General features: G+C 37.1%; 1 protein-coding gene across 6 annotated transcripts in view; it reads right to left on the minus strand.

Annotated features, from left to right (window-relative positions):
* MYB (v-myb avian myeloblastosis viral oncogene homolog) overlaps positions 1-17,570 on the minus strand; it is a 34,195-nt gene that overhangs the window by 16,081 nt on the left and 544 nt on the right. The window contains exons 1-14 of one of the 6 annotated variants that reach the window (XM_010844250.1): positions 17,290-17,539; positions 14,559-14,676; positions 12,781-12,852; positions 11,173-11,265; positions 10,713-10,933; positions 8,793-9,027; positions 7,478-7,558; positions 6,931-7,035; positions 5,376-5,630; positions 4,100-4,462; positions 2,481-2,623; positions 1,342-1,456; positions 1,125-1,250; positions 141-251 (exon numbers count right to left, since the gene is read on the minus strand). In XM_010844250.1, coding sequence (XP_010842552.1) covers positions 141-251; positions 1,125-1,250; positions 1,342-1,456; positions 2,481-2,623; positions 4,100-4,462; positions 5,376-5,630; positions 6,931-7,035; positions 7,478-7,558; positions 8,793-9,027; positions 10,713-10,933; positions 11,173-11,265; positions 12,781-12,852; positions 14,559-14,639 — 2,001 coding nt within the window. In that variant the 5' untranslated portion in view covers positions 14,640-14,676; positions 17,290-17,539. Of the gene's footprint in view, positions 1-140; positions 252-1,124; positions 1,251-1,341; positions 1,457-2,480; positions 2,624-4,099; positions 4,463-5,375; positions 5,631-6,930; positions 7,036-7,477; positions 7,559-8,792; positions 9,028-10,712; positions 10,934-11,172; positions 11,266-12,780; positions 12,853-14,558; positions 15,770-17,289; positions 17,540-17,570 lie in introns of those variants that run through there. The other 5 variants (XM_010844252.1, XM_010844249.1, XM_010844253.1 and 2 more) reach the window with 5 other exon arrangements.

Raw genomic sequence — 17,570 nt, forward strand, 5'->3', positions numbered from 1 at the left:
AATGATCATAAGAAAATAATCATGTGAGAGAATATTGAGAAGTATGATGCACAAAAGAGTGCCAAAACCACAATGGCCCCACATGCCACACACAGAATTCTGTGAGCCACCAACATCTTATAACACAGGCGTGTACTTACTGGCATGTCTGCCACAGGTGATGCCTGTGTGAACAGCTGAGTGTTCAGACTATCCCCTTCCCAGTGGTTTGAGCAGAAGAAGTTTCCTGCTTTATCAGTTGGAGATTCCACCTAAAAGCAAACAGGAAGTGCTTTGTTGTTTCTAGAGCTAGAACTTCCCAAGAAACAGTTACATTCAAGAGTCAATTTCCCTAAGATGAATAAAGTCTGAGGATCTAATGCGTAAGGTGGTGAGTATAGCTGATAATACAATATTGTATAGTTGACATTTGCTAAGAGTAGAACTTAATTAAATGTTATCACTGGAAAAAAGGTAACTATGTGAGGTAATAGATATATGTTAACTAATTCAATGGGGGAGAATCCTTTCACAAAGTACATGTATATCAACACATCACATTGTATACTTTAAATGTCTTATCATTTTATTTGTCAATTATATCTCAGTAAAGCTGAAGAAAAAGTCAGTCTCTGGCCAATCTCTTAACCTCTTATCCTTATATGAAAATAAATTCAAAAGGCCCGGTATCTAAGCTGCTGGAAATGCTTCTTGACACCAAGCTAAAACTTTGATCTTGGCAAGTTAGATTTCCTTTCTTTTACACCATGAATTAAAGAAACCGTTATTTCATTAGTTTCATTTCTCCATGATATCCAACAATTAAACATCTATGTATCAGTCAGTCATCTATCCATCTTTATATCAGTGATTTTAAAAAGTACAATACAAAGCTGCTTCCTTCTCTTTCCTCTATACTTTCTAGCATCTTCTCTGTTCAAACAGGAAGGAAATAGAAGTGGCCTGGCTTCCCAATTACAAGGTGGCATGCATATGCTGCCAAGCCTGGCTGTATCTCTTAACAGCATCTTATATGAAAATATTGTATGAAACATGGTATTACACAGTGCCCACGCCAGACAATCAAGCTGCCCACAAGGAACAAAGGCAGCAGCGTTGTTCTTTTCAAAGGATCCCATGTTTACCTCTTGTTTAATCTTCTTCAGTAAAGGTTGTCCATTTTCTTGAAATTCAGCAACAATCCCAGATTCATCAGATTCCTGTTTGATCACATCCTGTAGGTCTTCTACTAGATGAGATGGTGTTTGAGGCTGAAGGAAAAATTGGGTACATTTGCATTAGAGGAAATTTTCTATCTGTATTAATACACCAACTAAACCCAAGAAATTTACTAGAACTTACTAGCATCTTCAGGGGACCATATTTAATTTCTTGAGCTGTGAGTGCATGTTTGAATGGTGTAGGAGTTCTTGGAGAGCTTTCTAGAATTGACCTTTTGATAGCTGGAGTTCTGAAGCTTTAAAAAGAAAACAAGAATTGGTTCAATATGAAAGATCATATGTCCCTTATGTTTCTCTACCTATTAAATGTAATATTCTTCTACTAAATACAATAAACTCTTACTGATATAGAATAGGGTATGCTGATGGATCAGGTATGTATTATTAAGGAAAAGATAATATGTCTATCGTGTATTTCCAAATATTTCAAACTACCATACCCCAAAACTAAGAGCATTAAAATATTTCTCATCTTTCTTTAACCATTCTGAAAATACATGTAGTGACTCTAAGCCTTTAAAATGAACACAAGCATTATGAAGATCTGATGTCATTTACAAATCAAGTTTATCTATTATCTTTTATCCATCCACAACAGAAAACATGCTAACCTCTGAAAACTAAAAGGTTTTTAAAACTGTTTTTAAAATGTATTTATGGTATAAGAAATAATAAAATTGCATTTTTAAAAGGCTTATTACAATTCATATTGATGTTCTCTGGCATTTTTTTTGAATTGGTTAAGCTTTTATTGAATATAAAAAATAGCTTAATCATTCCTTGGCTTTTAATCATATACTTTTCCTGGGGATGGCAAAACAGGTCCAATCGATAGATAAATTTCAGAAAGAAAAAATAAGATTTAAAAATATAAACTAAGTAAAGAACCATACTTATTCGTATTCCAAAGTTTATAATTAGAGAGGAAAGGATGTTGAAAATCTTGTTTTCAATGAAAAAGACTTACTGAACAAACAGAAAAACTGAATGGAAAAGCTATGTTAAACCTTCCTCTAGATATATAGGAAATTGTGAAGTGAACTACAAAAGATAGTTTATTCTCCCCCACTTCCACCTCTAGGTAGCTCTAACAGGCCCAGGACAGACATATTCAATGTGGAAATACACATGATTATGTACATAAAAGTGGATCAGTAAAATTATACACATATAAGTAGATCAGACACTTGGGGACTATTTTCTATTAATTAACTATAAGTAAATAAAATAAATAATTTTTTTCTTGAAACAAGGACTTACATAGTATTTTCCTTTTGAATTTTCACAGTCTGGTCTCTATGAAATGGAGTTGTAACAGTCAATTTGTGACCATTTAGTGGGGTGGAAGTTAAAGAAGGCATTTCCAAGTCTAAGTTTTCATGGTTATTGGAAGTATTTAAGAACTAAATATGAGAAGAAAGAAAAAAATACTTGAGTTAAACAGTGATTCTTTACTCAGCCCAATTTAAAAATTGATGTTAACAAATAGGTATGTTTTACTGACCCACTATATGAAATAATGATGTTAACAAGCACACAGTGTTTTATTTCAATTTTGCACCCAAGATTTGGAATATGATTTCCAAAAAAAACTTGCAAAATCCTAAGAAAACATTCTCAATAAATGACACCTGTCATTAAAAGAATGAGATGCACTTTTTATTAATGTTAAAAGTGTGGAAGTGACATCTTTTGGAAAGTAATCATTGTTTTTCTTTCATACTTTTTTTTCTCTTTAGTCATCTAGGAAACATCATTGTATAAAATTGACATTATGTGGAAAATTCTTGAGTAATAACCTGTATCTCTCAAAACATTGATGTTCTGGGAAAGTAATAGGTGTTCCTCAAATGGTTTCAAGGTAAAACAAATTTGGAAAACATATTTCAATCTCTTGGAAATTCACAATGCACATTAGTGTATTTAAAACTTTGAGAGATCCTGCAGTAAAGAAACTGCCTTAATTTTGTTCAATTCAGTGTTTCCCAAACTTATATACTTGTATATTGAGGTATTTTTCTGGAATATCATTAAAGTCTTACAGAACTAATATACTCCAGAACAGAATTTGGAAAATACAAGTGAAAAATAAGATTGGTTTTTTAGTGGGCATATCATTTGCTCACACTTAGAGTTGTTCTTAAAACAGACTCAACAGACATAACTGGAAAAATGTTTTAAAGTGCCAAATTAACTTCAAATGTTTACATAATTAAGGAACAAATCTTTGATAAGAATTATAATTTCTATGCCTTAAAAATCTATATGAAGTAAGAACATTCATTGGCAAAAAAAAAAAAGTGCTAATAAAATCTTATGGCATGACTCAGAAGAGCCAATGTTGAGAAAGTGAAATTAAAACGTACGTTATTTTTCTTAAGCATTTGTTCCTCATTTTCTTCCAAAATTTTTTCACTTAAAGATGGATTGGAACCTTTAAATTGTCTAGTTGCACTTCAAATGTTATCTAAACATTTGGTCCCCTTCTCCCCTGGGTCAGTGAATCATGTAATAATAAGTGAACAAAGAGATAGAAAATCTGTTAAAGTTTTTAAAGGGAGGGAAGGGATGGGAGACAAGGAAGAAATAGAAATGTTAAACTCCAGTGTGGAAGGAAATAAATGCACATCCCATGCAACTAACCATCCTTCAAATCACCAGAAGGTCAGAGAGAGATTATGACAAAATCATCAGTCAGTCTACAGACAGCCTAAACTCTCGGAGGCAGTATGACTTAGCAATAGCTAGAGGCAACAATGGAACGAAATCAGTGAAGACAACAGTAATTAGTCATTTGTTCCAAAGGATTAGTTTCTAGATTATTAAGGCTCAGGTGTCTGTTGAAAATTAGTAACAGCTGTGCAAAAATTGTGCTCTACCTGCGAGGGGGAGAATGGTAGGCTTTTGACAGGGGAACGCTTGGGAGTTGAACTGCTGACGTCAGCAAGTATCAAGGAACTAGAGTGTCCGGTGGCTACGGGGCTGGCCTGGCCCCGCTTTTTTCGAAGGATGACCCGTGGAATTGTGCTGAGCCTCACAGGAGGGAAGGGCTTGGGCAGGTCAAGTGAACCCTCACTCAACTTGCGTCTGTTCGCCCTCGTGCTAGGCTCTCCTGCAGGTCTATTCACACTGCCCTCTCTCTGCTGAAGCTGGAGGGCTTTGCCTGCATCGTGTTGGCTAGGTGAAAAATCTGCTTCTTCAAAGAATTCAAAACTGCTGAGATCACCCCACGATGAAGCATCCTGAAACAATGTGGGAGGCACAGAACTTTGAGACAGTGTGTGCATGGTGTGTGCCATCACCTGTAACACAGCACTGAGAAAGATGCTGAATGCAAAGAAAACACCTGGCCCCCTTGCTAGACTTCCTGTGAAACAGCCTGGAGACTGAAACAGTTATTCTGGCACAGGGCACGGTGTGTCTCCCATCCTGCCTCGAGGCTGGCCCTCCTGGGAGCTGCAGGAAGCTCCCAGTACTCTATCATTTGCATGCAGTTCAAAGCAAAAAGAAAAGCTCTTGGGTGGCACATCTTGGCAATGTTCATCCTCTGTCTGATGGGGATGCAATAAATGCTTTTTAATCAACTGGGAAACAAAGAAAATGAATTGTCAGCTTTTCTGATGCTGAATTCAAGTTTGTTTCACCGGAGATGGTTTGTGTCAGTGAACTAGTTGGGACCAGCAATCAATAATCAATGTTTGTGGAGAAAGCCATGTCCGCCAATGAACTTATTACCACTTCAAATACATTGGAAGACTGCTTTAAGTTCTAAGTATTTCTTAACATAATTCTTAATGAGCTATCCAAAAGCAAAGCACAGTTCTGGGAAAACACAAAGGAATAAACAAAGTTAAAAAAAAAAGGTTTAAAATAATCCAAATATTCCTATAGCCCAAGCTCTACTTAAAGGTCATTGACTCTACTATTTTTATAAATATGCATTTTGAAGGAAATGTGTGAAAAGCTACCTTTTATGTGGGTAGCCTAAGAAATCAGATATTGAAGAAACACACGAAAACTAAAGTCACACTTATATGTTTACATTACTATATGCTAATAATACAATATTCACTACAGAAAATGGCCACGATTTGAGAAGTGGGTTTCCTAATTCCTCTTCCCAAAACGTTAACTTGCCTTAAAAATTCTACTTACAGAATCTATAAATTGAAGTGTTTCTGCAAATTCTAAGAGGTTCTTAACATTGTCCAGGATGGTGCTTTGGTGGAAGATCATGCACCTGGCAGGAGAGGCACTTTCTTCAGGTAGGGAGCCGGGATCCGCGGGCAGAGATGGAGTGGAGTGGTGCTCTTCCAAACAGGAAACAGGTGCACTGTCTCCATGAGGTCTGGTGTGGTCGGCAATGGTGGTGCTGTGCCACCCGGGGTAGCTGCATGTGTGGTTCTGTGTCTAAGGAGGGGGGTGGGGGAATAAAGAAAGAGCAGGGAGAAGAAAGGGAGAAGGAACTTAGCAATGAAGTTGCATAAGGTATCAGATGCTGTTAGAGGAAAGATAAAAGCCATTGCATCATCCAGAACTTGCGCCTATGAAACAGTTGTCAAGATGTTTCCTTTTATCAATGCAAGACCCCACTTTTTAGTAGTGGTATATAGCCTGTCATCTATGGATGACCTTCACTGCCATCATTTTGTTAAAATTGCAAACAGAGGAACTCTGTTACAAGGAACAACTCTCACATGGAATGTCTTAAAGATCTACTTGAACATAATTTCCAAAAGGACCATAAATGTTTGTTGTGAATTAAGTGGGCTGTTATTCTCACCCTAACCTACACAAGGGCTGGAAGATTCAAAAGTTAGAGTTTCTTTTATCTGTGTATATTCTTGTGTCTTCTATTCCTTTTTAATGCTACAGATTGCACTGATGCAGTAAAGAGCTGCCAAATCAACGTGGTTACAAAAGCAGAAGAGCAAATTAACAGAAGTCTCCTTTCAGCATGACCACGCAACAGGAGAAATTGCAAAACATTAACTAAAGTTAAAAAGTGGTCGAACTATCAAAGGCACATAATCATTTTATTATTTAACCAAAAAGAAATCTACTCCTGAGGATACCTACTGGGTATCGTATCTTTTATTCTCTTTGTTGGTTAACTACATATGTTACAAAGTACAAGCTGCTTTCCCAGTTTGTCGTCCAGTCACTAGAAAAGATGTCAAAATTCAATAATGGTCCACACGGCTTTTGTGCATGCAAACAAAAGAGGGTCACTTATTTATGGAGAGATTTGATATATATATAATTTTTACATGGATATACTGGGCATACATTAAATTATGTTTGAAATGATAAATATGAAAATCTAGCTTAAGAAAAGTAATAGAAAAAAATTCAAAGAATAGGCACCAGACACACAGCTTTGTAAAAAAAAATTGCAAATTTTCAGTTTTTTCTCTGCTACTCACTAAATTGATTATAGCCCTTCTGAAGAAAAAAAAATTGAGGAAGAGACTCATAGATGGATATTGAGGTTCTATGGCAACACAAAAGGACGACTTCCAAGTTAGTCAACACACACTGTGATACCGATTGCATTTTATTACAAGCAACCTCTAGTGTTTAAACATTGTTAGTGGATATATGGAGCCTTGATTAGTGTGATTGTTAGAAGATAACGGAAAAGATATAGAAGAACACTGGGGTCAAGCCATTATCCACCGCTTGGATCAAGCACGCAGTGACAGCTTACTGGAAGTGCCTGCTGTCCTTTGAGTTCGTTCTCAGTTGACATTAGAAGCAACTCTAACTCCTTTATTCGCTTTTCCTTCTCAGGGTCTTCATCATTATAGTGTCTCTGAAATGAAAAGTTAAGCAAGAAGAAAACACAAAGGCCTGGTTGGTAGCTGTAAATACAATGGTCATGGCCTGTGGTTCACAAGAGACCACACAGAACCCAAAGAACCCTGGCATGGAACCAACGCCAACCGAATCTGGCCACTACAGAAATCTCTGTGAATGTTATCCCAGACATAAGGGAGGGATGTGAAACGTGAGGCTCAAGGAGATGCTGACAGAGGGGTTGTTTCAACTTTCAACATCCGAGAACCAGAGAGTCCCGTGCTAATTCAATCCGGAAGTGGAGACTGCTGGCCAGAACTCCGCCCATTTTTTCACTGTCCCCCATTTTTTTAACTTCAATGGATCAGGTGGAAATAAGTGTTTGGATGAAAGAACCAGAGCTGTGCCTTGAGCAACTAATGAGCTTCTTTATGAAATGATCTTTACAGTGGACTTACCTGAATAGCTGCAGCAGCTGGCTGAGGGACATTGACTATATTTACATGTAATGCTACAGGATATGGGACGTGACTGGAGACCTACATCAAAAATGCAAAACAAAGGCCGAGTCATTCATGGTTACACATGCTTCAGGGGACTTGTTGGCTTCCTCAAGTTTCACTCTAAGACTAAGGAAAAAAAAAGCACTTTTCTGATAAAATTCACAAAGCAAAATAAATAAAATCCAATTCTAATTTGAAATTTTAGCCAAACATTTAATAATATTAAAGCAACATAGTGAAAAAAAATTTAAATGCTCATTCATTATGACAGGAAGTATTCCTTAGAGAAAACTAGAAAGAAAAATATAATCTGAAACACATTCATGAGTGTATGAACGAAGTTTTGATGCCAAAAACAGCTGGCACTAGCTGTTTATAAATAAAAATATTTTTCTCTGAATTATTATGAGTTTTTTTAGTAAAGAGTACAGCAGCTCTTAGGATAGTTCATTCATCTAAGACTTTTTAGGAAAGTCTGCAGTCAAATTTACAGAATAGACAGAGAAAGTAAAAACTACTTGGGAGTATGTTTTGCATAGAATTTGCTTATGAGCTCTGAATTCTTGGATAAATTTCATCATTTATTATTGTTAATTTTAAGATTCAAATCTTGCAATCTTGATTTTTTTTCTCTTTATTCTTTTCTAATCCATTATGAAAATTTCTTTCCATAAATATAAATATCAAGAAATGAAGAAAGAATCACACTGATTCAAAGGAGGATAAAAAACATCAGATGTCAGTCATGAAACTGCTCTTGTTTCTCAGTAAGAAGGCAAACACTTACTTAGTGAATGAATAAATTAAGACCTTTCAGCTAGATCACTACCAGAGCTGAACTTACAATCACCTGTTAAATTTCAGTGTCAAACTATTTCCCTGTAAATGTAATATTACATTCACTTTTTATTTTGGCAGAGAAAAGTACTAGATACAACTGCACCTCCATGCCCTCATTCTTCTTCAGCAATACCTTGTTAAGTAAATTTACATTGAAAAGCTAACTTCAAATTAGATTTGAAGCAGCAAGTTAAAACCAAACAACCTGGATTCTAGTCTGGACAATCTCTATGAGCTGTGTAACCCTGGACAAATCACTTAATATCCTCATTTCTGGATTCATATTAGGGATAACACCACCTACCCTTCTCAGTTGATCATGATCATGTCTGTGAAAACTAAGTATTCACTAGAAATTATCATTATTACCTGGAACTAGTAATAAAATAACCATCTCTTTCATTAAACTGAATGCTCAGGAACAACTTACGTTTTGTGCTTCAGAAATGTGGTAATAGGGATAGTCACTGTTAACGGAGGGTTGGCCAGCTGGAGGGAGTTGAGCTGAAGGTGGAGCATGCGTAAAGCCCATCAAATGGCTGTTCTTCTGAAAGCTTGTGGTCACTGGTGGCTGGCTGGCTTTAGAAGACTCCTGCAGATAACCTTCCTGCTCGACCTTACGACGCATTGTAGAATTCCAGTGGTTCTTGATAGCATTATCAGTTCTGCACAGAAATATATCACATATTCATTTTACAAACAACAATTTCAACTCAGATTACAGTTAATTGACAGAAAACTATTTCTAACAGAGACTTTTCTTTTGGTCCAGTACTAGTGTTTTTTTTCGCTTCTGTCTTCTCTACGTCCTTAAAAGCATGCTACCCCAATCAACTAATTAAAAATCCATAGATTTCTCTAAATTACATAATATGGAAATTATATAGTTTTATACAAATTTTGAAATCTTTTAGACATTTGTCTTTCCTTGTTAAGTGTATTTTCAATACAATACAATTTCAATACAATGTTTATTCTGACTGTGGTATAAGACTCTAATACAACTTAAAGTCCTGGTTGTTCTAGAAAATTACTCCTTTGAGTTGTGGACTGACATACACATCACAATAGGCACTCACTGAAGTTTGGTGAGCAATAATGATGTTGCTGCTGCCTCAATGTCTACTCTTTATCTAGAACAGTACTAGCTAGAGATTTTGAGTAAAAAATCCTCCCACATTTCAGAAACCACCTAAAACTGTTCCAAAGCGGGCAGAGATGAAAATGTAAAATGGCATCCAGAAAGGAAAGAGGCTAACTTCCAATATATTTTTAAACTGCAAAGCATTTTTACTAAAGTTTTTCAATTCTCAGGAAAACAGTTTCTCAATTCAAAAAAAAAGAACAAAACCGTTTTAAGCCTCTCTTTTACTATTTCTGTGGGGGTGGGGGAATGCATGCTAAAGAAAGAGGAAGTTCAATCGCCCCTTAAAACTTTAAAAGAATCAACAACATATCCTCTCAGACCATATGGGAGAAAAGGCCTCCCTTTATCAACCTCTTGAATTCTCTGAGCTTATTCTGGACCAAGAGAGAGGAAATGCTTCAGAACATCACAAGGGAATACTGAATAGACCATCAGAAGCACGGCCTTCTTTGAAACGACTCTTTCTCCACTTTGGGTCATGAAGCTGAAGAATAAAAGTATTTAAAATATTTCCTATCTTATGATATTTTTATGAAGATTTATAATAAATAGTATCTCCCCAATTAAACATCTGTTATAAACTGTTTAAATGGTGAAAGTGGGACAAAAATGAGCTTCCAAAGATATCCCTCAAAATGAGGTCATTTTCATGCCTTGTTCATGAAAAAGAAAGCATAACAACAACATTATTTAAAAACCTGGAAGAAGTATGATAATTCTAGAGATACAGCCTTTCTTTATTCAAAAGAAAAAAATTAAGCCAAGTGGTATAATGAAATGAACATGGTATCAGGAAAATGGTACCTGAACTCCTTCTGGTCACAACTAGCTGTATGAACTCATACCAAACTATTAATCCTTGGTTTCCTTCTACATGTTTAGAGTTTTGAAGTTTACAGAGTGCTCCGATATATTTTATTTGGTACTAACATTGGCCCTGAGAAGTGGGTTATAACCTGTTTTGCAAATGGGGCAATTGAGACTGAGAAAGTTGGCTCAAGCTCACCATTGGGTGGATTCTGGAAGTCCTGAACCAGATAACCTCTAAAGTCTCTTCCAGTTTTAAAAGCTATGGATCTGGTTTATCTAATGAAACATACACCACAACAAAATGTAATTCACTCACCATACATTTTAAAACAGAATGTTCCATACCCATTCCCTCATTCTTCCCAATCAATATATTTTTTGACATATTATTACCGTCCAGGCAGTAGCTTTGCGATTTCTGCCCATCTGTTCCCCAGTCTCTTGTGTGCCTGGTAAATAATTCTGTCTTCCTCTTCTGTCCAGGAGGTTTTCTTAACTTCTGGATTCAAGTGGTTATGCCACCTCTCCCTACATTGTTTTCCAATTCTCCCCTTTAAGTGCTTGGCAATAACAGACCAACGTTTCGGACCGTATTTCTGTACAAGCTCTATCACCTTCAGATAAACACACAAAAATAACCTATGTTTTAATGTTATGTAATGAGTCAGTGTAATCATTCTTCATGTTATCTTTAGAAAATTTCTAAAAATCTTCTTTCATTCATGGGAAATATGGGAATAGAGACCTCAACTTTCTGTTCGTATACTTTACCTGTTTCTTCAAGCTGGGAAATATTCAACAATATTGGGGGCTATTCGTAATTGTGATTCACACCAACGAATAAAGAACTTACTCTCTGATCTTCCTCTTTGGTCCAAGGACCCTTGATGAGCTCAGGGTTTAGTACTTTCTGCCATCGGTGCTGGCACTGGACATCTGTTCGATTCTAGGCAAATAAGATGAAGCAAGCACTGTCACATAAGACATGATGTGATAACACATGAATACTGTTGTCATATAAATCACATGTGGGCAATATACCATGAAAACATTCAAGAACATTTTAGGGCATGTTTGGAAAACCCATTTCTTATAGCTAAAGAACATACAAAAGAATACATCAAAGTTGTATCTAAAATTAGAAGTTCTCCATCCTGAGGGAAACAGTTCTTCTACGTGATCTAAAGGATCGTCATACAGCATACTTGGCTGTCAATTTAACTTAACCTTAATCTCAGTGTGTTGCTTTGGAAGTACCCATATGGATTAAGACTTCTTAGAGATTTTATATTGATGTTGTACCTTTATGTTGATGTTGGACCACTCTAAATGACATAAGTTTGATTCTCATTCACACTAAGAGATGTGCTTCAATTTAGGACTAAAGTGTTAATATTGCAGAAAAAACAAAGATGAAAAAAAAATGGGCCCTATTTTATAAGAGCTTATAATCATGTAAGTAGTAAAAGACAAACATATAGTTAACTAAGAAGGTGAAATTTGATTCATAGGCAAGAAGAGACCACAGCAAAATGATATTGGGGTGGAAAAAAGGAGTGTCTCCTGAGAAGGAGAAATTATGTTTCCTTAGAAATAGTCTGGAAAAGGTCTTGGCATAGACTGTGAAGGATGGATGCAACATTTTAAGAGGTGGCATCACCAGGGACACAAGTTCTCAGGAGGGAAAGCAGAAGTGAATTCAACCAAACCTGCTTACAGAGAGGAAGCAGGAAACAGAACTGGAGCTATTAAGTCGAGGCATATGGAAGAGCTCCATGTGCCAGGTCTAGGCAGTTTACTTAATGTGTGAAACTTGAAGTCACTGTCGCTAGTTTTGAGATGTAAGGTAAAGCTGCATTTTATGAAGCTCCATCTACCAATGGTGTCTAGGACATGTGAGAAAGTGAAAAGCTACAAGCTGGAAAACCAGTTATGAAGGCAATGCAGTTGTCCAGAGAAGAGGGAAAGGGGCCAAACATGTAAAACAGTGAGGAGAATGAACAAAGGCATCCCAGATTCCTTAATCCTGGCTTTGTGTAGGGGACGGGGTAGGGGTGGGGGGCGGGTAAGTCTAAAGGAGCTCCAAAGTTTTAAACCAGGATACCAAAATTATGGCTATTGAAAAGATATGAAATTGAAGAAAAGCAGACTTGGGGGAAATATCATGAGTTTAGTCATCCACCATACAACAAATTTAATCAAATTGCTAATATATATTATCCTAAAAATGAAAAGATAAAGAAGGAAGCATTTAAGATATGCTATAAAAAATCCATTAATAATATCTTTAGAAATTTAATTATATGCATTACAATAGAAATATAAGTTATGGATAGGCATTTCTCCCTTACTTCTTACATAAAAGCACATGTGTAATGTTTTAATATCATCTCCTAGGATATCTTATTTAAATCTTTGGGAGAGGATTTCCTTTTACAGAAAGAAAAAATTACTAACTTACCGGGAGATAATTAGCAATAACTTTCCAGTCATCTGTTCCATTCTGTTCCACCAGCTTCTTTAGTTTTTCATCCTAAGATATTTAAAGGTAATCCTAGGATATTAGTCATTTACTGTAAACTCAGATCAGAGTTTGAATCTTGATTCAACTACTGATGAGTTATATAAGCTTGGGTACATCATTTAGCTTTTCTGGGCCTTAATATTGTCATCTGTACAATGGGAATGATAGTGTCTGTCAACAGGATTATTTGAGAATTATATGAGTTAATTATGCAAAACATTTAGCATAATGTCTGATACAAAATGTTTAACACTTGGTGACTTTTAAAAGTTCTACTTCATGGGAAAAATATGAACTCCACTGTTTGATTTAATAGACATTGAATTATGGCATTAGACAGGATCTCAATAAGAAACAGTTCAAGTTCTACTCTAATATTTACTAAGTTCAATATCTTCATTTAAAAAAGTGGAGGATCACTTTTCTTAATTAAACTTGAAGGTATGATGTAAGAAAATCATTTAGTTTTTGTATCAATATATTCACAATTTAAATGAGACCAAATTTATTAGAACACAGAAGACACTAAACATCAGGGTGAAATCTTTCAGTTCACAACTGTTTTTCTAAACATATTCAAGCAAAAGAGAACCCCCATGTTGCTGCCAAGGTAACTTTCACACATGATGTGACTCCCATGGTACAACACAGACACAGGAATTAGGAAACCAGGGTTACCATCAGAACTTCTGAATCTCTAAGAATAATCCATGTGCACAAGTTCCACAGGTAAAATATACATTTCCCATGGACCTCATTGGAAATCCTGCCTGCCTGTCAATGAGAGATCTGGTTTAAGTAAAGGAGGGCAGAATGAAACTGAACAAGGGTCAATATCATTTATTCTAACACGAAATCCTCTACAATCAGTTGCAAATTTTGAGGACTTTAAAGAAAAAAGCAACTTTTCTCTTACATTAATAATTTTGCCCCCTAAGCATTTTTCCATTCCTACAAAGATCAAGCTTTTGATAAGCTCGCAGAAAAAGAGAGGTGAGAAGCAGACACATCTCCATCCATTCTGAATGCTCTCAGAGCAGACTGAGCAACTAACACTTTCAGAACAGACACCCAGGTATATTTCTCTGTGTAACATTATATGCCAAGAATGTTAAATGAACCTGTTACAACAAGTTTTATGGGTGTTGCTTTATTCTTTTGTTTTGTTTTTGGAAACAGCAATTCATTCATTGGTTCAGGGAACATTTATTAATATTCCACTTTGTGGTGATCAATTCTGGGTTCAGGAACACAAAAATGAATAGATATTTAGCCCTGCCCTCAGCAGACTCACAGTCTACAGGCAGAGGCATATATGTTACAGGAACAATAAATACGAACGTGTACCCAGTGGTTGGAGGATGCATCCAACGTGTCTAGGGAAACCAGGGACAGCGTCACAGAAGAAGCAATGTCTCACAAGTGATGAAGAAGTAGTTGTGGAGTAAAATGACAAGAACAGAATAGGCAGAGGAAAAAACAATAAAGTGAGAAGACAAGAACATTCAAACAGCTGCAAAAAGTTTGAAAAAGGATGGTACAGTGTCCATGTAGGGGAGTGGTGAGGGGTAAGCACACTGCACAGGCAGGCTAGGGTAAGAAATCAGAGAGCCTGCTAATAGGTTTGAACACCTGTAGTTTAGCTGAAATTTTGTTTTCCACAAATGGAAGCACTCCATGCTTTTTCCTCATGTTTTGATTACATAATTAGTTACCTCTTCCCTGGTCCACCTAGTTTTCCCCAAGTGACGCTTTCCAGACTTGGGAAGCAATCCATCATAATCATGGTCACACATCTCAATGTCTTCATCATCCTCGTCACTACTGTAGATGCTGCAGAAATAAAAAGTGGGCAGATGTGGACTGAAACAAGAGGATCCAAACTACAGCAAGCAAAACTCACACCAAAACTCCTCAACAATCTCTTCAAAGGTTACAAAGATAAAACTTGGAAAAGTTGCACAACAAGAGTGTTTTTGGCACTTTGTTGCTCTGGGATTGTAAACGAGTTTTGCTGTTTTTGGTATCCACAGATACGGCAAAGGACCTGGCACTTTCTATTGCACTGCATGTTTAAACCTGCTGTTAATGTTAGACCAGTGACAAATTACACAATTGGCAACCTTCCAACCAATGAAGGTTTAGGTTTAAAACTTAATGTTAAAGACAATAAAAAGAACGAGAGCCCACATCCTTTATATAAGTACACTCAAAATCTTTGGCATACGTCACATGGTTTAAATAATATTTCCCAAATACAATAAACAACTCAATTGCGTTATCTTCATGGGGCTGGTGTTTTATTAGGAGGAAAAAATTCAAGAAGTAATACACCCAACAATACAATTATAGTCATCTCTTAAAGATTAGAAGATTAAGAGAATCTATCAGGGAAAGGATTTAAAAACCTGAGAAAGGATAAGGGATCAAGTGATCAAACTGCACTGTAAATAACATTTATATCAAACAGTTAAAAACTCCAGACCAGGTCGATCCAACTTGTGGCCATGTTTACAATCCTCAGTTTCCAGAGTAACCAAGTGAATAATTTAGGCCACATGGTAGTCAGAATCTTACTTACTCATGTTTTTTCTACCTCAGACTGAATGGTATTTGAAAGATCTTAAAATGTACCTAATTCAAAACTGAGGGATTTCCCCAGATGAGTTTAAAAGGAACTCATTACTGTTTTCAAAAGAACTTTTCCTTTTACCTACTTGACCAAAACTATAAATTTCGATGTCTTTTGAACTAACTCTATACTTAATATTTATTAATCATATAATGATGAATGTATCCCTATAATAGATATGAGTCCTTTTACAGCCAGTTTACTTTTAGTTATTATTTTACTTATATAAAACTTAAGTTACAAGGAAAAATTATACTATCTTTAAAGAGTTACTAAAAATTTATCATTGCAATATTGAGAATTCCATCAAATTAAGAACAATAAAAATAATTATATAAAGTAATATCATAATGCAAATCATTATTCTAAAAAATAAAATGTATATTCATATCTGGTCTTCCAGAAGCAACTTACAAGTATATATTACCCATCCCTTACAAACCAGCAAAATTACTTCCCCCAAATCCTGAATTTGAGGTTCTTATAGTTTAAAATTATTATTCTGGGAAACAACGCGAAGGTTCAGGATTCATGGTGAGCAAGCAGGATGTGATCCAAATTTAAAACGCCATCACACAAAAAAAGACCACTGAACTATATTTATAATCTATAACCATCTTTCACTTAGGGGCTATCCTTTTAAAGGAGAGCCTGATCCCATTTCACACTATCAACAAAGGGTTCTAAACAACTTCTGATTAATAATTACAGTAGCTTTCCTTTAATAAAAAACACAAGCATCATAAGGTGAAAAAAATGTTATTATAATCCCAGGAATTTTGAAAGGTTCATAGAGAACTCCTTGGAAAGCCCCCCAGATGAAGTGGCACCCTTGTGAAATATCCGGGATTCCAAGAAAGCCTGAGTCATCTGCAAGTGGAGTCACAGGTTCAGCTGAATTTAACTTTGGGGGTCTCGATAGATCTGGAGATCACGTTTTCAGAACTGAGAACTACTCGGTCCAAACCAGTAATCCGACACCACTGTCTTGGCAACAGCTGAACACTCAGGAATAAGCAACAAATTCGGCCGCCCATAGGGGGCAGCCTACATCAGGGGAGAGCGCATAGACACTAAATAGGACTAGGCTTCTGGAGGTAAAGGTGCCAATCCTAGTTTTGCCTCAACCTAGCTGCGTGACTTGGACAAATCACTTCCCCTCTCTCAAGACCTCAGTTCCTCGCCTATACAGAAGGGCTTGGATTCTACTTCTAAGGTACTTTGCAGTGCTAATAAAGGATAATTCCAGATCTTTCGTTGAGTCTAAAAATTAAGCAGAAACGTGCAAAATCAGAGATGTGCACAAGCAAAGTCTTGGGGGAAACTTGGTGTGTGACTTCCGCAGGTCCTGAAGAGGCCACTGAAGAGGGGAGCAGGGCTACTAGCCCAGGGCTGGTCAAACTATCAGCTCCAGGGTCCATTAGCACGCGAGGCACGGGTGTTGCCTTTGAGCTTTGCATGCGATTTCCTCGCTCTGAACGGTCCCGGTCGTCTAAGTAGGATGATTAATTTCTACTAAGGACCTGAAATAACTTTTCCTTTATCTGCTCTGACAAGATCTCAGACCCAACAGTCAGAAGACTTTCAAAGGCTGATTTCAAGCTTGATGCACCCCGGCTCCCCACCTGCTAGACCTGGTGTGGTTACAAGAGTACGACTATGAATGTTACATTCTGTCAAGGAAACAAACCGTGCAAAGAAACGAAAAAGAAAAAAAAGTGTTGGGGGTTGGGAAAAAGGGAGGGGAGCGGGAGGAAGTGCCTTGTGGCCGCTACTGTGATTCTAGAAAAAGGGTTCAGACTCATTTCGCTGACCTGGTTAATAATCCCTGCCGAGTCGATGCTCGCCTTGCAAGAAACGGCTTCGAGCCCACAGCCGGGTTTCTCTTCCCCCTGAGGCAGGTTCAAGGCTCCCGCCCGTCCCGGCCACCTCCCCTCGCCGCTACCTGGGAGCCGCCGGGAACCTGCGCAGCCCCGCCCCGCGGGGACGGTCAAGATCGCGGCGCGCGGAGCCTGCCTCCGCGCCTCCTCCCAGCACCGCTTCCCAGCTCCCTCCTCCTCCTCCTCTTCCTCCTAGTATCTGCTCCCGAAAAAAA

Source organism: Bison bison, unplaced genomic scaffold, assembly GCF_000754665.1.
Source record: "Bison bison bison isolate TAMUID 2011002044 unplaced genomic scaffold, Bison_UMD1.0 scf7180017864198, whole genome shotgun sequence".
Lineage (NCBI taxonomy): Eukaryota > Metazoa > Chordata > Mammalia > Artiodactyla > Bovidae > Bison > Bison bison.